Here is a 24488-nt window from a genome sequence, read left to right as displayed (position 1 = left end):
ATTGACTTGATCACAGGCGTTTTGTTAGTGTTTCAGCCACATGTCTTATGACACAATGAGTCAGCATGTTCAAAAACAGATTCTTTTATTTCTGATGTGAATTCTCAAAGGAAGGTCCATCCCAAGCCTTGATCCAGTTTTTTAAACCCTCCACGCTGGAGATGCACACTTGGGGCTGCCCACCCCAGGAGAGAGTACTGATCTCCAAACTGCAGCATTTAATGGTGTTTGCATCCTTGCCTTGCACGTGCACAAGCCAGATTTCATGTCAGCGCAGCACTGTGAGCCTGCGTGTGTGCGTGACACACCATCTCACGAAAGTCATGAGTGAATACTGGTAATTTTAGGTGTATCAGCATTTTCCAAAGCTCAATAGAGCTTCAATCTAATGACATGCTCGGCTCGGCTTATGCTATTCTTGGTAGATGCGCTATTCCGAGTGAAGTCTCCCAGACAAGATAATGGTGCTGTGTGTAATTGGGCAGCATTTATAAGTGTGGGTTGGGTCGGCGTGCTGTTCATCACCATGTTAATTAATTCTGCCAATGGAAATTAGTACAAATGTGTGGAAAGGAAAGATAACAAGATGATGATTGTGTGCTCTGGTGCACGGACACACACACAACACGCTAAGGTGTTTGAATAGTAAGTGAATGTACAAAAGGAGACACACATCACATTAACAGCCCAGTGATTTAATGCAAACTTAATTATAGAAGATGTGTTTGCGCTTCAGGAAAGGAAAATTGGTTCATCCATGAAAACAGTGCACTTATTTTACCAGTTAAACTCTCCAGCTTTTTGTCTGGAAGATACGAAGCATGCGAAACAAAGATTAAATCAGCTATGGATTAACATCTGTGCTTTTCAGAATTTTAAGCACAAATGCCCCTTTTGCCCTTTTGCCCCTCCAAATTGACTGTCCTTCAAAGACAGCATTAAACAAACTGGCCCAGTATGACCGCCCACTAATTGCTTTCCTGCCAGGACAGCAGAGATTTACAGACTCCGCTGGCCTTATGGGACCTGGTCAAAACAAAACAACTCTGACAGCCTCTAACGGTCTCGAGAATTGCTGCAGTGGTTTGTGTGTGTGTGTGTGTGTGTGTGTGTGTGCATGGAGAATGTGTGTGTTTACTAGATCTCTCCAGAAACTGGGAAAAGCAGCAAGAGAAAAAGAACAAGAGAGACCATCAGCAGCTAATGGCTTTCCCACAGGCCCATCACTTACTCTAACTCACAGTAAAAAGTGGCAAGCCATAGGGGAGCAGGAACTGGGAAATGTCATTTTCTAACAAAACTGGTAGCAGTCTTTTCTCTTCCAGAATGAGAAACAGTCCCAGTGATGAACGTCTGACAAGTGTGGGTAAAAATTAAGTTTGCGTTCTTATAATCGTGGTAGTTTTCTTCAAGCATGCTCTAATGCTGCCTGAAGAGCATGAATTGCTTTGAACTCAATGACAGTCTGCCAGGCAAGCAGAAGGAATATTGGATTTACATCAGGTTGAGTGAGCAGAGAAGCATGTATAATTAGTAAATATGACGATTAGAGTCATGTGAAAAAGAGAGTACACCCTCTGTTAGCTGTAAGGAAATAGTAAAAAAAAAAGATCTGGTCCTTAGCAGTTCTTAAAATGAGGTAAACGCCTCAGCTCTGTACCATTTAGACATTTGTGCGAATTAATAGATGGTTGAAATAAGGTTAAATTAACCACTTATAACAGCCTCAAAATATATCTTTTCAACTTTAATTTTTCAACCAATTTAGATGTAATGTCTCTTTTAAAAAGGCTATAGACTGACCAACCAAAACTGAAAACAGTGTCATTTTTTCTGGGGAAATGATAATAAAATTAAAGATTCTGTCATCAGAATTTTGTAAGCCTGCAGTCTTAGACTCATCATTATTACATACGTTAGACCATCCTGATTCCAACCTCTGCTTGGCATCACTGTCGTCTGGAGCAACCCTGTCAGTAGCTGAGAAGCTGAAAAAAGAAATGCAGGGCAAATCGTTGACATCAGGTTGACTGACAGCAGAAAACTATTCATAAAAATAGTCCTCTTAAAAGCCCAGCAGGCAACCAGAACATGTTGTATGTAAGGATTCATTGATTTTATTGATTTTCCCGCTGCCACAGAGGACAAAAGAACACCAGAGAGCTCAGAGCGACAGTAAAACAGTATGATCACTCATTACTATTAAAAAAAATACCCTACAGTGTATAAATACAAGGAGATGTCTGTGTTGGTGTGCTTCACAAACACTAAAAAAAGGATGTCAAGACAAAGAATATTACATCTTGGGATCAGTGCATCTTGAAGACAGGATTGTGTGATTTTATAAAAGAACTGTAGAAAGAAAAGTAGCTGCCAGTGCAACTCCTGAGCCTCCTGGCAGAATTTTTTTTTTTACCACTTAATCTTAATTCCTCCAGAATTAACATGGAAAATCTTTCATTTCTCCTCCTATCAAATTGTGCCCTGGCCTGAAAATCCATACAGTCCGACAGTCTGAAAATCCGACAGCAGAAGGGTGACTATCATTATGAAATTTCTCTGAATGCAAACTGTGGAAAAAGCTTTAAATGTCATTTTGTCAAAAGACTGAAACAGTGGTGACATCATAGCTACATATTATAGCGCAACATAGAGAAACCTGCAAATAAAAAAAGGCATGAATTTTATGAATTTTGCAGAATTCCAGACTGTCAAAGATTGTCTGTCGATGCAACTAAGATACCAGTATGAGAGGGATATATGATATCCTTCCTAAATAAATGCACTATGGCACGATGTACATTCTGGCTCTCTTCCACAGCATGCCTTCTGTCCTGTCTTGCTTCTGCTGGATGGCCGCCCCTCCCTGAGCCTAGTTCTGAAAGAGGTTTCTTCCAGTTAAACGGGAGTTTTTCCTTCCCACTGTCGCCAAAGTGCTTGCTCATAGAGGATCATATGATTATTGGGTTTTTCTCTGTATCTATTATTGTAAGGTCTGTTTTACAATATAAAGCACCTTGAGGTGACTGCTGTTGTGATTTGGCGCTGTATAAGATTTAAATATATATATATATATATATATATATATATATAATTGAAATTGAAATTGAAACTGAATTGAAATTTCGGAAATCCTGTTGACCTCCTTTGGCTATTATGTTTGCAAAATTTTCAATATCAATATATATATATATTTAGTAGAGGCATGTATCGTATCAATTTGTTCTCACATTATTGTGTTCACAAAGTTGTCCATGCAGCACCCACCCAAAGCCTTTCAAGCTGACGGGTAAATATATTTAAACTGTTTCGTGTAGCCAGTGGAATGTTATACAAGCATATTTTGTAATTAGGAGCACGAATAATGTATTTCCTTGTCTTCTTGTGTTTTGATTGTCTTTAATTAATGTCTTTATGCTACCCTGTAACAACAACAACAACAACAGGAAGGACATTTTATGGGTCAATAAAGCTATTAATTAATGTTACTGGTTACCTGATTGTGACTTCACTGTTAAAAATGAAAATCACTCATGCACAAAATGCAGTCATGCATTCACACAAGCCAAAGTCATCTGAGTAATCCTAATTGGCCAGTTTTTGGGGAAGTAGATGGCAGCTTTTGTCGATATGACCCTCCTCTGCTCTTTTCCCAAAAAGTTCACACTTTATGTGTTATTTAAGAATCTAATGCTACCTCACCCAAGCATTTGCTGAAATCGATGTTTCCTTTTTATGGCATAGACTAGCAACATGTGCAGTATAACTGTGGTCTCACTTTTTGTTGACTCCACACTTGAAGTGAACACCCGGTCCATTAAGGCATATATGAACACAATGCATCAAACTTCATGTGAATTATGGGTAAAAAAGCCCATCAGTAACGCAGCGAGGTGCACGGAAAAGCTTCTGGTGATTTGTTTCTGGGTGTTTCCGAGCAGAGCTGCATGCAGAATACTTATTTACTGAATATCTCAAACTGATCAGAATCTATGATCATCAGTCGCTCTGACAGTTAACTCTGAGTCAAACCACTCCCACACATAAGCACTTTAACCATGGAGGGAAAAAACAGAAGCGTTGTCTAACAACCTCTGATAAAGCATTAAAATTCTGCTCTAGTAAGCAGCGCATCTATTCTGTGCACCAATCAATTCACTCATTACTCCTGCCAGTCACTTCGTTTACCTCATTGGTCCATATGTTCATTCAGCCATTCCTTCAACAGTGTGAGTTGCTTGCGCTCCACAGAGACTCTTACTTTGTCACTAACTTCTCTTCGTCCTTCCATGTTTCCATTGTACGAATCGTAGGATACACGTGCACTGAACATCAGCATCACCGTCACACCAAAGAGATCTTTTTTTTCAACTGTGGCTTCTTTTCTCTGCCTGTCATCTGCAAACACTCAGGAAAAGTGCTAGCCATGATCTCATTTGCTAATTGTGTGCGCCTCCAGCAGGTGCGAGCCGCCCGTCACTTCATACTGATGGCGTACGTAGGGAGGTGTGTGCGTGCGTGGAAAAGGGAGTGTGGCGTTGGCTTGTTTTTCAGCAGTAAATCTGTCTGATGAGAGACATTTCACACTCTCCCTTATCTCCCTGTGGTGTCAAAGAGAAAAAACACTCAGTGCTTGGAGAGAAGTTCTATAAAGAAGTGATACTGACACAGAGATGTATGCCTTGAGGTGAATGATTCAGAAGCATACAGACTGACATGTCAGAAGCAGACAGCTATTTGTATGGTCTGAATAATTAAGAGGCGACACAGGAGAATACAAACAGCAGCAGATTCAGTATCATTGGCAGTGGTGTATCATTGCCTCCTCTACCTCAATGTAGAGGAGGCTAGACTACAGTCTATCTGCAGATTAAATTAAATCTCATTCACCTCCTTTTTACTGAAGGTTTTGGAAGCTGTAAAGATTTAGTTACAGACATGATTTGCATCTGATGTTGTGATGACTGCTTTCTTTAGGGGTCACCACAGCTGCACACACAACTGCATCCATGGATCTTCTCTGTCGTCTTCCTCTTCAGCATCTTTTCCCCAATATATCCCTTCTCTGCACATGTATAAACCATCTCAGCCTTGCCTAACCTTGTCTCCAAAAAGCTCCATCCTGGTCACCCCCAATAAAAATATTCACTTCTTCAGTTCTGACAGATTTTTGTCAGTGCTACCGTCCCCAAACTATACACTACAGCATGTCTCACTACCATCTTGTAAACTTCTCTTTCACCCCTACTGCTATCCTGTCACAAATCTACCTAACCATGCCACAACTCCTCCTGGGAGATGACATCCACTGCAAACTCTGCAACTGTCTGCAGGCAGGGCTGGAAACCTTAACACTTCAACCCCAAAACATAAATATTGTATCTGTTTGATTATTTCTTGGATTTCTGTGTGGAGGTGTGCAGCCTGACTAACCCAAGCTGGGAGAACTAGTGACCCCTGACACTCTGAGGTTTGCAGCATCAGTGGATTAGACGTGATTCTTCTCTGTACAAACACACAGCTCTTAAAAAGGTTGTGAAAGCGTTGCTTCAACATTTACCATAGCACTTCTGTACAGCTGAAATGGCAATGAGCTGAGATGTTTGTAAATGTCTTTGTTCTGGCATAATGGAAGCTTCGGGGGGCCTGTACTGAGAGCAAAGTGCAGCATTCCCAGGATACATTTTCCTTATCTGGCTTCATTTACACGTATTGTCAGAAATCAGGCTAAGCGGTCACGGCAAGCTGGTTATCAACTCCAAAAGTCAGGATTTCCCCATTCAGCTATGAGCATGTTTATAATGAAAAGGCAGTGCACATGTACACTGGCAGCTACTGCACCAGAATGGCATATTTTACAAACAAAGGTTAAGCTATAATAGAAAAATCCAAAAAGGTTAAACACATACTGTTGACTAAAAGCAACAATGCTGAAGCAACAAAGCAGCAGTCTGGGAATGTGTGTGAGGAAAACCTCATAGACCACATTATGTAGGATATTCCATAATATGGACTATAATTGCATGTACTGGGAGAGTACTACCAGCTAAGAAAAGCTTTCCATGTCAGCCTAGCTCTAACAAGCATTTTAAGAAAATGAAAAATAACTGAAAAATGATTTCTGACTACACAGGACGAATAACTTTATTGCTAAAACCTTAATCACAGGAGACTGCAATTAAAAGTTTTGGTTACCTGAAAATGAGCCAGTGATATCCTCTTTAGGTTCACTTCAAATCTAGTCAGATCCTATTCCATGAGAATCTAAATAAAATCCCTCAGACACCTGGGAGACAATCAGGGACTGAAGCGGTTTTTCCTTTGTCCCAACTGGCCTGGTACTATGAGGGATTTGTGTCCAAACAAGCAAATAAACTGTTGATTGACCTTGAAACGGATTTTTGTTTTTATGCTTTGCACCTCGGAGCCACCGAACCTACACGTCACAGCTGTTCTGACTCTGCCAGACAGAATCCCATTTGAAGGATGAATAACTGGTAACTGATTTTTACAATCAATTTAAAAATCGATGTTGGTATTCTCTTTGGATATCTAATTGTATAATTGAATTTGGACTATTTTTTGAGAGCCTTAGTCTGCAGTGATTTAAAGGTTGTGTTTAATGATACAGAAACACAATCAATTTGAATTGCAGCATCACATCAGCTGTGTTCTTGCATGAAAAGCAGAGTGAAGATGGAACAGGATTAACACTATCCCCGCTAATAATGCACATGTTATTCTTGAATATTTAGTGATTATTCACTGCACATATAAGCATCATACTCTTCTGCACTCTTTTGTGTTTGCCTGGTTATAAACGAAAGAGTGTAAAGTGTTTTGACGGCTCTTTCTGATGTCAGGATGGGGGGACAGTAACCTGCTTAATGTGCATATACAAATTCAATTATACGCTCCTGGTGTTTTAAAACGATTTTGAAGGAATCATTCTTAATAACAAGAAGATAAGACAGCAGTGCTTTAAAATTAGTTAGCACACTGGCAAAAACACTTCCAAATGTGACTTTTTAAGTTTCACACAGTTCCTCCCACAAATGTCTCTCTGTGCTTGTTAACCTGCCTATGTGTGCACTGTGCAGGAGGAGAGGCCGTGACTGTAATGCTAGCCCTTGCTGCACCTGGCACAGGGTGGACAATGACACTTTTGACCCCCTTTCATACCTACAGCAGTAAAATTAATAATAATAATAATAATAATAATAATAATAATAATAATAATAATAATAATAATAATACTTAATAATAATAATACTTAATAATGCTCCAATTACACTGAGTTGTTTTTTTTTTTTAACTGTAGATTAACATATCACCACAATGTAGTTTGCTCTCAGACTGCTAGTTTACTTCCCAGGATATTTAATAGTAGGAGGAGCTTTCAGGCCTCTCTTCTGTGGAACTTTATAAGGTTGAGCTTAAAATGTTCCTTTTTGATAAAGCAGATAGTTAGTTAGGGTTGGATCATGTGACCCTGAAGCCTAGGTTGCTGGGGATTTTCCATGATGCCCTGAGTGTTTCTTTTTCACTCACAACATGCTGAAACAGCAATCGTTTAATCATTAGTTATTATTAAGCTCTGGATCTCTTCCACTGCTTCTCTTTGTCCTGCTTCTCTCAACTCACCCCCAACCGGTCTCAGCAGATGGCCGCCCCTCCCTGAGCCTGGTTCTGTTGGTGGTTTCTTCCTGTTAAAAGAGAGTTTTTCCTTTCCACTGTTGCCAAGTGCTTGCTCATAGGGGGTCATCTAAACTGTTGGGGTTTTCTCTGTATTTTTGTGGGGCCTTGCAGTACAAAGGGCTTTAAGGCACTGTTGTTATTTAGCGCTATATAAATAAAACTGAAATTGTACTCTTTTCATAACAGTGTCATGTATATACATTTGGTAATCAAAGACACTGAATGCTTGTTAGACCATGTTTTTTTCTCACCGCCTCACGATTTGCCTAGTTGTAAGTCCGTCTGGACTTTACGAGGGAAGAACTCCGCTCAGGAGCTTCTAATCTGCACTAGACACGTGGATTGAGCGACACCTTGCGGTGGACACGAAAAACAACAACAAACTGACACCAGCAAGAAGCGGAAGCGTGCGGTTTGTCCTTTCCGACTTTCTGTAAAGCGGCGTTAACATGTCGGCCCCCTTGACAGTAAGTTACCCTTCAAATTTCGACTTAAACTGCATTAAGCTGACTAAATTACATGTTGTACGTAAGGCAGGCCCGGCAGGCAAAAGCGCATGGTGTTGTTAGGATTTTGCAAGGTAGCTGAACCATATAAATACGATAAGAGTAACGTTAGCTAATGTTAGAAAAGACCTGTGGTTGAATTTGTGTGAGACACGTTTTTACATAACCTAACTGTAACATTTATATGTAATTGTGGCAAAATCTCCGTGACTGAATGGAAGACAAAAACCACACTGTTAACAGACATGTGCTGTCATTGATTCTCTACTTAGGTTTAACCTGACAGTAGTCACTGTTCATATCCTCCATCCCATTTCCTGTCTCTGTGCACAGTATCTACACAGATGTTGCCAGCGGTCAGTTCTCCTCGTTGTTGCTAGGCGACAGTGGAGCACCAGCTCAGCATCTCCTCCTCCTCTGCACAGGAGACTCCTCTTGTTCCTCACCCAGCGTTTCTATGATGTAGAGATGCTCCTCAGGTGGAGGTCTCAGGCAAAAAGGAGCCAGCTTCAAAAGAAAAATGTGTAGGACTCATTTTGGGAGTTTGTAACATGATGATGCACCTGCTCCTGCTGCTCTCTGTTGTTTGGTGTAAATCACTGACTTTTTTGCTACTTTTACTTTCTTCCAGCTACTATAGCTACACAGAAAGTTTTTATGGGCCAGACATAGCATCAGCGTATTACATCTTGAGTCTGAAGGGAGGATTTAGGTAAGTGCCTTGTTCCCTTGTGCCTGCACTGTAGCTATAGAAGGATTGTTTACATATTTAATAACTGCCCACCAAACATTTTCAGGTTTAATAATGATCAGTTTTTTCTTGAAATCTAGTCGTACTTGAAAAATAGTTCCAGGATGAAATTTAAACCGTGTTGCAAACATTTCTTGCACAGAAACAGTTTATTGAAGGGAGAAAAAGAGAAAAGGTTCAGATATGCCAAATTACACAGCTGGCCTGAAAATCATTGGTAATGGCTCTTATGGAGTAATCAGTCCAAATTTGAAATTTGTGGTTCAAATTACTGAACACAAACATCTTCACTGTGAGATGGGGATCACAATGAGTGTCTACAGCCAACAGTAAAACATGGTGGAAGCTCTGTCATGGTTTGTGGCTGCATTCCCAGTGGTGTTGGGTCAAAGCTGATGGGCTGCATCAGATTTTGATCCAACATGCAATATCATGTTGAAAGTGTCTGATTGGCAACAGCTTCATTTTTCAGCATAAGAATTATCCCAAAATATATGTGTGTGTGTGTGTGTGTGTGTGTGTGTGTGTGTGTGTGTGTGTGTGTGTGTGTGTGTGAAGTGTTTGAGTTAAGCTCTTGTCTTTGTGCTGCTGTGATCCATGATTCTCAGGTATGTCGGCCAGTCTGAGTGGTTTCGTGCAAACCAGAGGGGCAAATTCAGCTGGGACTTCTTAAATCACAAAAACACGCCTATAGAAGAAGCAGACATGAGCTATACCATCATCAACTACACAGGACTGGAAAATCTGGGTACTGAGCTCAAACTTAACTTTTTCACTTGCTGATGATTAATTTCTTTAATATTCAGCAAGCAAGTCTAGTTTCTGATCTGATTTATGTCACCACAGAGAGGCAGCGATCTTTGCGGACTCTAAAATTAAAAGGCTGTCCTGAAGTGGACGACTGGTTCCTGGCCAGGCTCCATTTGTTCCAGGACTCTCTGGAGGAGCTTGACATCTCACATTGTCCACGCATCACCACAGGCGGCCTGGCTGCGCTCAGGAATCTCAAGTAAATGAGCCAAAATGCATCAAAATACTAGTTAATATCACCAATGACAGTTGTTATAATAAGTACTTCTTTGTTTCTTTTACTGTCTCTGCCTGCTGCAGGGGACTGAAGCATCTGAATGTCTCATCCCTACCTGGGATTTCAAATCCTGGCCTGGTCATCATCCTGCTGGAGGAAATGCTACCACAGTGCCAGATCACAGCTAATGGCTACGACCACAATCTGAGGAAGGTGGAAGAAGAAGAAGAGGAGCAAATGCAAAGACAGAGGTAGCATGTGGATTGGGATGGAAATCAGAGAGGAAACGGGCAATCTCTTCTGTCTGTTCATGTGCCATCTCACTTGATACAGCCTGTGAGACATCAGGGAAATGCAGCATGGAGAAGGGCAGCGGATACAACAGTGAGAAAAATTAGCAGAGCCAATATATCTGACTTATGCAGCAGTTCACCAATCCCAGAATACACATTTGTCCTTAGAAACAGGTGGTTGCCGGGGGTCACTGACTGGGATTTTGGAAATCATTTTTCTCAGTGTCTGCCATCAACCTCCAGCAACCGTTTGCAACTGGTCAGGGAATGCAATTTTTTCTCTCATAACTGGTTCCCAGATGGTTTCAGATCTGCTGTTCGGGCCAACTTTGTCACCATGGTTGTCACATTGACCTCAATATCAGATTTATAGTTTATGAAGTCCAATGTGATTAAACGATCACAAACCCAACAAACTGGGTTGCTTTAAACCAGAATCAGTTTATAGGTATGTACACATATGTGATGTAAATTTATATGCCACCTAAACCATTTCTGTCTCAATTGTTGCTGAATGTAAATGTAAGTGTAAATATAATAAAGACTGACAAAGAATAAAGAGTGTGACAATTATTGTTAGCTTTACTGCCAACTCTGAGTTGGCAGTTCGTCTTGTAATCGGAAGGTTGCCGGTTTGAGCACCGGCTCGGACAGTCTCGGTCGTTGTGTCCTTGGGCAAGACACTTCACCCGTTGCCTACTGGTGGTGCTCAGAGGGCCCGGTGGCGCCAGTGTCCGGCAGCCTCGCCTCTGTCAGTGCTCCCCAGGGCATCTGTGGCTACAATGCGCTTTACACCAGTAGTGTAAAGCGCTTTGGGGTCCTTAGGGACTAAGTAAAGCACTGTACAAATACAGGCCATTTGCCATTTACTCTTGTGACATGTTTTAAAGATAGCGCAAGCGTTGTAGTCACACATCACAGCGTGTCTGTGTATTTGTAATCTGCACTGCAGGAGCTTATGTGAGGAAACTAAAGCCCATAATCCAGTGTGAGCCTTGTTCTGCAGCAGTGTCAATGGACTGATGAAGACACCTATGAGAGAAGAGTGAATGTGGGTGAAGAAACTGCTGCTACTTTTGTATGTAAATATACCATCTCAAGTCATTTGGTAGCATTTATTTTGTTATGTTGGATAGTACTGGAAGCTATAGTACAAAATGTATAATAATTTCAAATGCTAAGTAACAGTTTACTGACTACATGCATTTTTGGTGATATTTAATATAATATCAAGTATTGGGATCAGCTGTAGTGATGGGCACAGCGAGGCTTTGTGAGAGACTGAAACGCTGGAAGGAGTTGTGCCAGAATTAAAATGAGGTTTTGAACCAATCTGACACCCGCAGCCTTCTACTGACACATACTGGCCACTTTTTCCTATTATCACATGTATTGAAAATGCTATTTTGTGAAGCAACACCAAAACAAATTAATTTATAAAATAAAACATATGGAGAAAAGGCTGCTGTGTTTATTGTAATATCCACACAGGTTGTGAGGATTTGAATGTCGTCCACTTTGTAGGTGAGCTCAGTGTAAACCAATGGATTTTGTGGAACATGATTCGTCTATGGTAGAATGAAGTGTGAATGAATGCAGCTAATTATTTCATGGGACATGAAAATAAATAAAAGAAAGTCAAAATGGTCCTCAATTAGTAATTTGTGGGTGGGAACATCCTTACCCTGAGGATCTGACGTTAAATTGTATGTTAGTAAATCAGATTCACTGATAAGGGATGTCTGTTCGTGTTTCCATGGGAGTGACCAGTCGAATAGTGACCATATATATATATATATATATATATATATATATATATATATATATATATATATATATATATATATATATATATATCAAACAAATTCTCCAGTGGAGATCACACTCACCGTGAATTAAGTAAAAAACCCAAAAAAAAAAAACCAAACAAAATCTGATATGAAAGAAAAAAGGAGCACGTGATCTGTCAGCCTGAGATCTGAGATGAGAAACTAGAAATTACACTGTAAATGATTACATCACCTAAGGAATGCGGGTAAATATCAAAGTAAATATCAAAATGTATTATTGTTATTATTTACCTGGAGGCAATTCTTGTATTCAAAAATATATCATAATTATATAATAATATAAATTAATTTTAAAGCTGTTTTAGGGTTAAAACCAAGAAGCAGCAGTTAAGAACTTTCCAAATATACCAATGCTGGTATTGGCATTGGATAAATGCTAGCATGACAGGATTGATGATACTTTGTTTCTGTCCTCGAAGTTCAGTATGTAGTCCACTGCATTTTTGGAAGTGAAGAAGAAGAAGAACATCAAAAATGCACTCTGAAAAATGTCTGAGCCTTTATGTTTGACTTTGGCATCTTATTTTTTTAATTATTAAAAAAACTAAACATTTTTATAGCTAATAGCACATTTAAACAACAGAAGTTGATCAATAGAACCTTAAAGACAGCCACATTTACATTAAAAGAAAAAAAAAGTTTCAAAATAAAAAGTTGAAAGGTGTGTTTTGTTGTGTTCATTAATTATTGTGGAAAGCAAAAATGACAGTGATTTATTGGTCATTAAAATGTGTTCAGAATTGCGAAATTGATTATGATTCATCTCACAAGTCATAACACACTGCTCCCGCTACATAAGCTGCCTTTATGGAGTAAAGGTCTCAGTATCGGTATTGGTATGGGCAATACTGACCGCGTCTTTACTTGGTGTTACATCAATACGTAACTTTGCAGCATTGTACAGCACTACCCACCTGTCGAAACTTGGGTGAAACACATCAAACTCTAAATTAGCATTGGCCACATGATGTGGGTGCTTTGGTTGGAACCACACCATCGAGCAGTGTTTCGGAGTATCTGGAGTCAAATAGTCTTATCGAAAGTCCCAAACTGAAGGTAGGAACAGACTTTTCTTGTGAAGCTGAACACAAGAGTAAGCACGGACCGCGTTTGTGACGGACAACAACAGAACAGCTAGCTGTGTGTTAGATACCTCTCATAACTTCTTAAAATTCGGCATTTAAATCGATTGTCATCAGAACCCTTGTAGTGTAAGATCCTCAGCAGACGGATAAATGTCTGATTCGTCAGGTAGGACGGATGTATGATAGTTAAATTTCGGTTAAACTTCGAGAATGTGTCGCTGTTTCTGCGTGCTATTGTAGCTAGCTTCAAAGCTAGGTGCATTAGTTTTACGTGAAACTGTGCGGTGAGTTTGACGTGCTGTTTTATTTTTACATTTGTAGAACTTCCTAAATCAGAAAAAGAGGAGGAGGTCACTCCCGAACCAGAGGTGAGTGTCTGAGTTTGTCAGTGTCTGAGAGAGGTGATAAAGCTGTCCAGCAATATTTCAGTGCAGTGTAGATAAATGTGATATACTTGTAAATTTTAGTATTGTTTCCTATGCAGGAACAATCCGACGACAGCAGTGAAGACGAGGCTGCAGGAGACGCAGACAGTACGTGAACACATAGACACGGGATTTATAACTTCTGTATTTTCATTTTCACTCTTACTTTACTGCTTACATCCAGTGATTGGACTGGTTCCCAGTTGTATATATTTCTGCTGTTAGTTTGACCATTGTGCCAACCCAGCAGTATAATGTACTTCTTAGTAGCTAAATCCCAAGATATACTTTACTACTTGTGACTAAACAGTGTCAGTGTCCTCTGCATTTTCCTGCTAATCCAGTGGCTGTGCTGAGACATGTTTTATCAGACTAGGAGCTGCCTCTTGACTTGGCTGAATGTATCGATTTCTGCCTTTATCTGATTTTCCCTGTCTTCCCATCAGTGGACTTCATGCGCAACCTCTTCTCCAGCGCGCTTGGCCTCAGTTCAGCTGAGAAAGTCCTGGATGAGCTGACTCTGGATGGAGTGGCACGATACATAAACAGCGGCAAATGTGAGTCTTTGCCCGCCTTCACTCTGCCCCCCACCGGAGTGGATCGATTTACCGCTTACGAGCCTGTTTCCACAATGCAGTTATTATTGATTGAGCTGCAAGCTTCTCTGCTTTCATGCAGGTAAAAACATCATCTGCATGGTTGGAGCAGGAATATCCACATGTGAGTATCTCTCTTTTATATCACAGAATAAGCACTTAAACTGCTTAAAGATCACCTCTTTTATTAATTATTATTATTATAATAATCATTATTATTCTTAATGAGTAACTGAACATCATTTCTCTCTACAGCTGCTGGAATCCCAGATTTTCGCTCTCCAGGAACTGGCCTGTATGCAAACCTGCAAAAATACAACTTGCCTTACCCAGAGGCTATTTTCCAGATAGATTACTTTAAGGTTTGTGAGAGATTGTTTTGGACATGCTTGAGGGGCGATAGTGGCTATAAAACTTTGCCCATTTATTACTCACTTAAACAACTTTGTATTTGCTAATATTGACACAAAAAACAACATATTAATTACTGTCAGCCTCGAATTCAACACATTAAACCATAACTCATATTTCAGTCAGAAAACTACAATTTTAACCTGTACTTTTTTAATGTTCATTTTCAGCTCAATTTGTTTTATTCTTGGACTCTCCTAGAGTAGGTTCCCATGATTCACAGTTCAAAATAAACCCCTCAGATCATCCCCTATTTGAAACATATCTCTTGTAGCTTTCTTTGCCCTCCCTTTAAACCATGTTTCTTGTTAATGGCTTGTTTAGTATGAACACGCACCATTGTAACAGGATAAAGTAAGTAAACACATAAAAGGTCAACTTCAAGGCTTTGGCTTTAACGCATCTAAATTTGTCTTGTAACTTTTTTGAAATTGTTATTTTAGAAAGAAAAATGATCTTTTTCTCCGTCTCGTATTTCAGAAACATCCAGAGCCATTCTTTGCCTTGGCAAGGGAGCTTTACCCGGGACAATTTAAGGTGCAACACGCACACTTGCGGATTATTTGTCACATGTGTTGTTATATAGAAAACTACAAACGGCCTCACACTGTGTTCATTCTCTCATGTTGGACCTTTGCGGGTGTTTAGCCAACAATCTGTCACTATTTCATGAAGATGTTGAAAGACAAGGGCATCCTGAGACGCTGCTACACACAGGTAGGAGGAACACTCGCTTTTCACAAATGAAGTCACTATTGCTACATTTACATTCCCGCCTGTGTTCATTCAGAATATCGACACGCTGGAGCGAGTAGCTGGGCTCGAAGGAGACGACCTAATCGAAGCTCACGGGACGTTCTACACGTCGCACTGTGTCAGCTTCTGCTGCCGCAAAGAGTACAGCCTGGAGTGGATGAAAGGTGTGGTGTTTTTGTTTTTTTGCTTTGGATTGTTGCTTTAGTCTGATTAAGAGACATTTGGAATCTTAACCTTCTTCTGCTGTCTTGTAGAGAAAATCTTTTCTGACGACATTCCCAAATGTGACAAGTGCAGCAGTTTGGTTAAACCAGGTCAGTAGATGTTCATTTGTTGAAATGTTAGTAATGTTGAGTTTCAACCATGACTTTTAGAAAGTCTCTCTCTTCTGCTTTTTCTTGCACAGATATTGTCTTCTTTGGAGAGAACCTACCTGCCCGATTCTTCACTTCAATGAAGATGGTGAGTGGACACCAGCGGCTTGTGAACATTCTGGCATATTTTGAGGAAATGTGATGCAGCTACTTAGTAACAGCAAACGTTGTTTTGGGTTTTTTTTTTTTTTTTGTTAAACCTTTCAGGATTTTCCTCGTTGCGACCTTCTCATCGTAATGGGGACATCCCTTCAGGTTCAACCATTTGCGAGTCTAGTCAGCAGGTACTGCAGCTCAACTTTCACATTCCTGTCTGAGCACAGAGACCACTACAGTAATCGTCTGGTAGTAGACCACAGACCTGCAGAAGAATTTGTTTGAGAGCGTTTGCACTCAACCACATTTTATAATTTCATGTAGATCTGGTGAAAACTTTATTTTGTGTGTTTCTTTTTCATTTAGGGTTTCAAAAAGTTGCCCCAGACTGCTCATTAACATGGAGAAATCAGGGCAGGTAAGCACTCACCACTTCCTTTTCTTTCTTTCTTGGATTCTTTGCGCAGGCTTGTGTTGATGTGCGTCTCTGTGCAGGTTAACCCCATGATGAGTTTGTTTGGTTTCGGAGAAGGGATGGACTTTGACTCAGACAAGGCTTACAGGTGATAATGAGACACAGCTACTCCTCTCCATAGCTTTACTCTGCATTTGCTGTTTACTACAAACGAATATAAACAAAAGATCTTAATGAGTGCAGTGTACTGTAGCTGTACCTTTACATTAAGCTGCAAAATATATGTGTCAAATACAGTTTAACAGATACTCAGGAAAAGTTTTTTTGTTTTATGATTTAGTTATTTTTATGTGAAATGTATGCTGTAAGTTCAGACTGATGCACAGAACACACATCACGCAGGCCACCATTTTACAACCAGAGGGCACCAAAGACTTATCTATCTGTCCCAAATGGAATTGGTAGATACTTTGAATATACTACATTTTTTTCATACTACTCACTACATTAATGATTGAACTAATTTATAACTACGTTGCTCAGTATCTGACTTGCTAAAAAGTTTCTATGAAACTGAAAAGTCATCGAAATCAGATTCCCTTTAAATCAGCGGTCCCCAACTTTTTTTGCGCCACAGACCGGTTTAATGTCAGACAATAATTTCACGGATCGGCCTCTACAGTTTTGCGGATAAATACACAAAATAAGATGACACGACCAAGACAAACTGTGATATTTTGTAAATATAATAATAAACGCGTATTCACTGTGTAATTGTGTAACTTTATTAGCAGCGTCCTCCTAAAATCCGCCAACAACATGAGATTAACAGCCTTCTCTCTGCCCCTTAATGCTTTCTGGTCGCTATGGTAACATGTTAATATTTCTTTCAAAATAAGACACACAACTACAACACGGGAAAAGACCTAGGGAAACCAGGTTAACAATAAAAACCCTAAAACCATAAATTTCACACCCGAGCCTCAAATCTTGCGGCCCGGTACCAAACGCCTCACAGGCTGGTACCGGCCCGGGGGTTGGGGACCGCTGCCTTAAATGACCAAGAAAGCTCTAGTGGAAGCAGTGAGTTTAATTTATTAGCATCTTGTGCCAAAAAAAACAAGAAGCAAATTAATTAAAATGATGGTTATTTTTAAACTGCTTTCTTCAGTAAGGTGTCCATTGCTGCCTTATTTGCAGCTCAGTTTATGGTGTAAAAGATAAGCGGCGCTGGTGTTGTCAGTGAAATAAAAAGTTGTTTTGCACTAACACGTTGCTATTTATTTGCCTCTCTCTCCAGAGATGTAGCTCACATTAGTACTTGTGATGATGGATGTTTGGCTCTAGCTGATCTTCTGGGATGGAAGGTAAGTTACATGTCCCCTTTCAAGGATGCTGTCCTATGTTATGTTTTTGCTATGTTTTTAGGCCTATCATGTGTAAGGTTAAAACAAGTAAACACTGCTCAGAAAGTGATGGGAACACTTGATCATCAAAATATAACATAAAGTCATTTTAACTTCAGGGTATCAGTCTGTCTGGTTGGGAAGCAGAAACCACTGTGAGTCCATTTCACCTGCTTTGGTGCAAATGAGAGTGACAACAGTTGTATTGTAGAGGTGACAACCACTAAAAAATATTTTTGCGTGTGGACCATTTCACCTTTTCTTTCCCCCCCTTCCTTTTCTTTTTTTGGCTGCTAACCTTTTTTAATCTAGTTCTGCATTTTGCTAGTGTCCTTGTCACGGCTGTTAGGACGACACAGTGCCTGCAGTCAGTGCAGATTGTACAGATAGTCCAGCTCATAGGCACAGCCATAAGTGCTGTCACACAGATGTTTGCTGTGCCTCGCAGCACAGGGCAGTAGAAGCCAGCCTAGCAGGAGGGTCAGTGTCTGCTTCTTTGTGGGAGGAGGAACAAGAGCGCGTACTCATACATATTTAACACAACTGTCAGAATCAGACTACATAAAGGTAGCACGAGGGCCTCATGTCCTTCAGTGGGACCTTTGCTGATAGTGCAGCACCATGCAGCTCGATTAACCTTTGCAAGAGAGGAAGTGGTGGGTCTGTCGCTCCAGACCTGCCAGTTGAGAACCTCTGGGATGTCTTATATTAGTGGTGACCCATTTTCCTTGCAGATGAGAGCAGGATCAGACGGATCACATGTGACAGGCATGAAAGAGTCTGGAGACGTTGTGGTGAATGATATGTGATATGACCAGCTTCGCAGAGGATCAATGATGTTCTGTGGAGGCATATCCATAGATGGTGTTAGCCAACAGTGCTTAGCACTGTTAGGTACTGAGATGAAAGTTTCATTATGCCAGCGAAGATCCTGTGTTCCTCCTGGTGTAGGACAGTAGCCGTGCTCATGTGGCCAGAGTGCATAGGCTGTTCCTAGATGATGCTGGCATTGATGGCATTAACTGGTCCTCACATGCCCCAAAACTGAATCCAACTGAGACATCCTATATCGGTGCATCTGAAGCAGCCAAACAGTAGCAGGAAGACCCTGTTGGATGTCATTCACCATCTCATGAGGCCTTTAGAATGTTGTGTACATGCATGTGGAGGCCATAAACATTACTGAGCTGATCGGATTTAAATTTTGAACTTTAGATTTTTTGTGTGATTATGCAGCCCACAACGTGTTGATTATTTTGGTTTTTTCCTAAACAAAATCGTCAATGTGTCTAAAGATTTTTAACTGCTCTTATTTATTTTGTTTGTTTTTGAGCAGCAAAAACATCCTAGTGTCAAGGTAGCCTATCGTAGATCGTTGTGAAGTTGTGGTTTTCCTGATGGAAGAGGTGTCGCAGTACAAAACAAAAAAAGCTTGAGCTGTTTGTCTTGTAGCTTTTCTTGTTGCCACCACTTTGGGCTCCATATCTCAGTGCCTCAGCTGCACTAAAGCTCTTGTTTGTTACGTCTCTCCAGGCAGAGCTGGAAGAGCTGGTGAAGAAGGAGCACGCCAAGATCGACAGTCAGGATGCAAAAGAGAAGGCCAGTGAAAACAAAGGAGCGACAGCCAAGGCGAGCTCTGCATCAGCGCCACCAGAACCCAAAGCTGAGGAGTAACCAATAAAAAGCTCCCTGATTAAATGAAGATACTGTGGTGATGTCACAGATTGAAGTCGACCCAAGAAGTGGCATCATGATACTACTCGGGGGGGTTACCTGGAAGCGAGGCTGTGGTGGACTTTCTGACATCTGTTTATATCAGTCATTTGCACTTTTTTTTCAGCTTTTCAGCTTTTTTATTTTTATTTTTTTAACTCAGTCTAAACTGTTTATCGCTTTCTCTGTGGATCGGCAGATTTTATGTTGCAACAGAACCTATTGTTCATTTATCTATATTGCAGCAGCACATAGCGTGCCCATGTGCGTTGTGGTTAATGTCTCTAAAACAGGCGCCATTGCACTTCACAGTGGCTCAGACGAATATGCAAACCAGCAATTGAACATGTGATATTTTGTTTAATCAAAAATGATCTTTTCTGTGAAGATAAGCGGGCTATTTTAGGTGCTGTGTTGTTTCCCTCAAGCCAAAACCTGCTGTGCTGATAACTTTCCTACTAACAAAATTAACTTCCTGATATGTGACCGCAGTTGGGCACATGGCTCTTCTAAAATGTCTCAATTTGTAATTTACCGTGTTTTTCATGTTCCTCTCATGTTTAATTACTTTTTAATGATGTTTAAAAAAAAAAAAAAAAAAAAGTAATGTAAAAAATGCAAAAGAAAGTCTAAACCCAAGTTAATTTTGGGGGCATGGGGGACATGAGAAGATCTGGTTTTATTGTAAACTTGTGTGATCATGAATTGATTTGTGGGTTTAAAAATGGATGCAATAACATTAACATCTGTACAATGTTACAGGAACCAGTGCAACCCCCTGCAATAAATTTTACCTTTTCAAAGCTGATCATTTTCACTTCTGTTAAGTCTTTCATAGAAGAGTTGGTTACACTGTGGTTATGTATGCTACATGGACAACACACCTACAGGAGCTGCTCAGAAACCACTGCCATGACGCTCCTGCTGACGTTAAAGCCATTGGGGTTCTGCAGATGTTGGGTGTTGGTGACTTTTACACACCATCACCTCAGCTCGGCAACACCGCTTTGTATACTTCATACCTGAGTTGCTGTGATTCCTAAATCGTTACTCTGGCACTCTTGAATTAAGTGAGATCTTTAGAACGACTCTTTCTGTCGCAAATGTTTGTGGCTTAACTTTGTACACCAGTACCAATAAGACTAGGGATGGGTACCGGGTTCTGACATAAACGGTAGTAACCAGACCGAAAAGCAGCGCACATTTCGGTGCTTTATTTCATGAGCTGTGATACACTTTAGATTCTAGCCAATCATTTTACCTTTCCGAGGATAGTAGGCGGGTCCAGGTGTTCTTTTAGAGCAGAGCTACAGATTAAAAATGCCCAAGGCAAAGCGGTCAAAAGTCTGGCTGTACTTCACAGCAAAATATGCAAACTCAGCAGCCTGCAACAAGCGCTTTAAGCTGATACTGTGATACTGTCAAAGGAGGTAACACCTCAAATCCGATGAAACACCTGGCGACGCATAGCGTTTTTTTTAAAAGCCGGGAAATGCGCCGTATTTGATAGCTTGCTGCGAGACCTCACACCGAGCACATCTACTGCGGGTGTGGTGCCTGTTATCAATCTGACCCGGAGTTAGCAACATCCCCCAAAAACCCGAAGAGGAGAGTCCTGGCCCCTAGCCCTGCCAGTGTAGCAGAAATGATGACGGATGATGATGCAGCAGCAGCAGCCGTTCTTCTCTGCGTGAGTAGCTTAATGTTCGTGTGTAATTTACATTGAGTAGGCTAACCACGTTATTACATTAATGCATGTAAGGTGAACTAGCAAACATCATCATAGCTACATGCGGCTGTCTTCTTGTTTGATGGCAGATACTCCCTTCACCCTGGCCAAAAAGGCTAAAATGACCAAAGAAAAAGTGGAAAACAGACATGTTTCAGACATGAAACATGAGAGGTTTTTAGACAAAATTTGTGTTTTTTCCATTGTTTAAGCACTGCTTCCAGCCAAGAGTGATGCCATAAATCCCCCATAGCTGCAGAAAAGGCTAACATTGTTATCTTTTTTACAAAAAAACAGCTGAACATGAGAGGTTTTTGGACCAATTTTGTTCTCCATTCGTTAAGCACCGGTTTGAGCACCGTTTAAGCACCGGCACCATTTCAAAAGTACCGGTTTGGCACCGGTATCGGATAAAACCTAAACGATACCCATCCCTAAATAAGACTAAAAACACCCGAATCTAAATATTAAGATTACAAATTCAATCGATGCTAATATTGTTTCTTTATTATGTGTTCTACTATAATAATGTATCACACCTCAGTGTAATGGATCTCCTAAACTTCATCCTGATGACAGCATCCTTCCAGGGCCTTGAGCTTTCTCTCTCCACTGCTGCCCTTGTCACACAGGAAAATACCGCTTTAGCCCTGCAGCCTCAGTCTATTCCAAACCCCATATGGTGTAGATTGTTTTTTTGGAGCATCTACCTGCATAAATCTGCATAAGAATGAATGCTGTTTTCCCCAAAAAGGCTGTTACTTTTCAACATTTTCCAACTTCTCCCAGGCTCTGCAGGCATTTCATTATAGCAAATGAATGAACTTAGATTAATTAGAAGGAAACAGATCTTACAGGAGAGCTCAGAAACACTATATTTACACCAAATACACCACACAGAGTAACCTAGGTAACGTGGTAAGATACAGTCTGCCTCATGTGCCTAATTTTGTCATGCTTCAAAATATAAAAAAATCTTGTTGAGAAACTTTAAAAAAGTGCACACATTATATAAACATATATATGGTCTTGCCCTGTTTCTGTCACTATTACAGTGATGGGTGTTTTCTAACAGTTTTTTCCTGGCTCTGTATGATGTCAGAGAGAGGAGCTTATTAGGGTCACATCAGGCACACAGCATTGGCTGTGAACATTGAAGGTCCACCTTCATATTGCTTAAGCCTCCTGTTTACACGAAGAAGTCAATGACAGGAAAGGTGGGTTTAAAGGAAGAGGAGGAGCCAAAGCAGATCATAGACCAGGGATGTCAAACTCATTTTACAGTATAGGCTACATTCAGTCTCGGTGTAAACAAGTGTAATGGTATATTTAATCCCTGGAATATCTTAATATATAATTGCCCAGACTGTCCTGTAATAATAAAACAAATTTCGATAGTAGTTAACTACATTGGTGTAGTGTGAATGGTCCTGGGGGACCTCTTCACTAAGAGGCAAAGATGTAAAACCTATGCAAAGTGTAAGTCTTATGTTTGAGCTTAGGGCGTAATATATGACACCCCTGCCATAGACAGTACACAAGGTGACTGTAGCTACCATGTTATGATCATAGATAATTCTACATTTTTAAATAATGTATGACAAAGACAACAAAACAAGCGACTGAGCCCATAAACTCACCAATAAAGTGTTCACAGAGGTCAAGTCAGAATGCTGTTTTACCACACACCTCTACAGGACTGAAAGTCTTTTTTGCAACCACAGCTGTTGCTATCGAGTGGCCTTCAGATGGGACGCAGGTTTAAGTCACTTCCACACCTTCATGTTTTTGAGCCGGAAGCTACCTCTATGCTTCATAATGCTGTATAAATGCACTTAACACATTTAACTCAAGCCTAAAAAATAGTCTCTTAATGCCCCCGCATTTTTGTCAAGTGTATGTTGTTGCCATGTACTGTCATACAGGTAAATCGCAAAGGCACGTAAATATGCAATATAATGAAAGTTAATTTATGAAGTCCTCATTTACTATATTGGTGCATATTAAAGTGAAAGAAATCATTCATACCAATTTGTCATTAAGTATATGAATTTGCCCAAAGCATGAACAGGTTAAATAATACTTAAACATTTGCATACGGTTGTAAGATTAATAAAGATTCATGGAAGCCTTCTTTAGAGTCTGAGAATAAAATACAGAACTGGAAATTATCATTATAGGTCCATTTTTAAGGTGGCCTCATGTCTGTGCACATTAAATTACCCCAATGTAGCGCCATAGTTTGTTATGATGTAAACTGAATGAAATTCTGCTACCGTGCTTTCAAGGCTTTACTTTGCACACTGGTATTTTCAGGTGAATACTAACACAAGCTAACGTGTGCAGTTTATTTTTAGCCTTGTAGAAGTGTTAACATGCAAGCATTCAGTAAGAACAAAATACTTTTGCATGACCCATTTCAGACCCGATGACAGCGGTAGATAAACATCAAGTCGCTTTTATTTATGATTGCATGCATTGATCTGAAAGTATCAGAATGTGCATAATCTCTGGTTCTGTAGTTTTTTTTCAAACTAAGCAACATCGACAATGGGGAGGAAGTTTTAACCTGGTTTTAAACTGATGGTTACAGTGTCATGGTGTTGGCAGGATATGATTTAAGCTGCAGGTGTGACAATGCTGCTTCTAAAACTAAAACTAGAAGTCTGCTTGCCACGGAAATGGTGACCAAACAGCAACACCTCAGTCTGTGGTTTCTTCGTAAGGCTGAGATGAGGTACCATGACAGAAAATAGCCTCAGACATGTTCAGCCCAGTCTTTACTTCCAATACTTCTATTTGTCTAAATAAAGTTGCAAGAAAAAGTGCAACTGATTTTGAATTACCAGTATTTATACACTGGTTATTTAAAATGCAATTAGCCGTAAGGTGCAAATATGGACAACGTGACTAAATTAACAAAACAAAAAAACCCAAGTGTTCCATTCAGACCTTGAATATGTTATATAATCACTCATGTAACAGGCTGGCAAAAGCGACTTGCACCTCCTTTAGCAGCAAAACCTCCATCGGATGTGTCTTGTAGATGCTTATGTGACCCACAAAGAGGTGAAGAGGAAATATTAACCACAAACGTATACTCAATCATCTAGATAAGGAAATCCCAAAAGGTTCTGTTGATCTGGACGTACCAAATGAACAAAATCAACATTTTGGAATTTACTTTTATTGATAATGGTTTATAAAATACTGTGGGGTTAGTGTGTGTGGCGAGTGAACTATTTTCAGTGTCTAAAGTAGGGCGCGCCAGACAAACTTTGAGAACCGCTGGGCTGAGGTCAGGTCTGTGCTGGAAATGCCAAAACGCTGTTTAGCGCTAGTTTTTTCTTTATCAGC

General features: G+C 40.2%; 2 protein-coding genes across 2 annotated transcripts; both read left to right on the top strand.

Annotated features, from left to right (window-relative positions):
• Nucleotides 1–8135: 8135 nt before the first annotated feature.
• On the top strand, nucleotides 8136–10818 carry dmac2 (distal membrane arm assembly component 2). The gene is made up of 6 exons (XM_006801138.3): nucleotides 8136–8165; nucleotides 8538–8728; nucleotides 8836–8916; nucleotides 9564–9703; nucleotides 9802–9964; nucleotides 10066–10818. Exons 1-6 carry the CDS (start codon nucleotides 8148–8150, stop codon nucleotides 10235–10237), a joined length of 765 nt encoding a protein of 254 aa, XP_006801201.2. The 5' UTR covers nucleotides 8136–8147; the 3' UTR covers nucleotides 10238–10818.
• A 2409-nt stretch (nucleotides 10819–13227) lies between these two features.
• On the top strand, nucleotides 13228–20210 carry sirt2 (sirtuin 2 (silent mating type information regulation 2, homolog) 2 (S. cerevisiae)). Its single transcript, XM_087850776.1, has 16 exons — nucleotides 13228–13376; nucleotides 13532–13578; nucleotides 13695–13743; nucleotides 14082–14192; nucleotides 14314–14355; nucleotides 14487–14593; nucleotides 15123–15179; nucleotides 15291–15359; nucleotides 15433–15562; nucleotides 15653–15712; nucleotides 15805–15860; nucleotides 15980–16056; nucleotides 16235–16286; nucleotides 16364–16431; nucleotides 17584–17650; nucleotides 19223–20210. The coding sequence occupies exons 1-16, from the start codon at nucleotides 13361–13363 to the stop codon at nucleotides 19361–19363; spliced, it is 1149 nt and encodes a 382-aa protein (XP_087706902.1). The 5' UTR covers nucleotides 13228–13360; the 3' UTR covers nucleotides 19364–20210.
• Nucleotides 20211–24488: the final 4278 nt, after the last annotated feature.

Source organism: Neolamprologus brichardi, chromosome 14 (genome assembly GCF_056152115.1).
Source record: "Neolamprologus brichardi isolate AB-2024 chromosome 14, ASM5615211v1, whole genome shotgun sequence".
NCBI classification, from domain to species: Eukaryota; Metazoa; Chordata; class Actinopteri; order Cichliformes; family Cichlidae; genus Neolamprologus; species Neolamprologus brichardi.
This window is presented reverse-complemented; position numbering and strand designations above follow the sequence as displayed.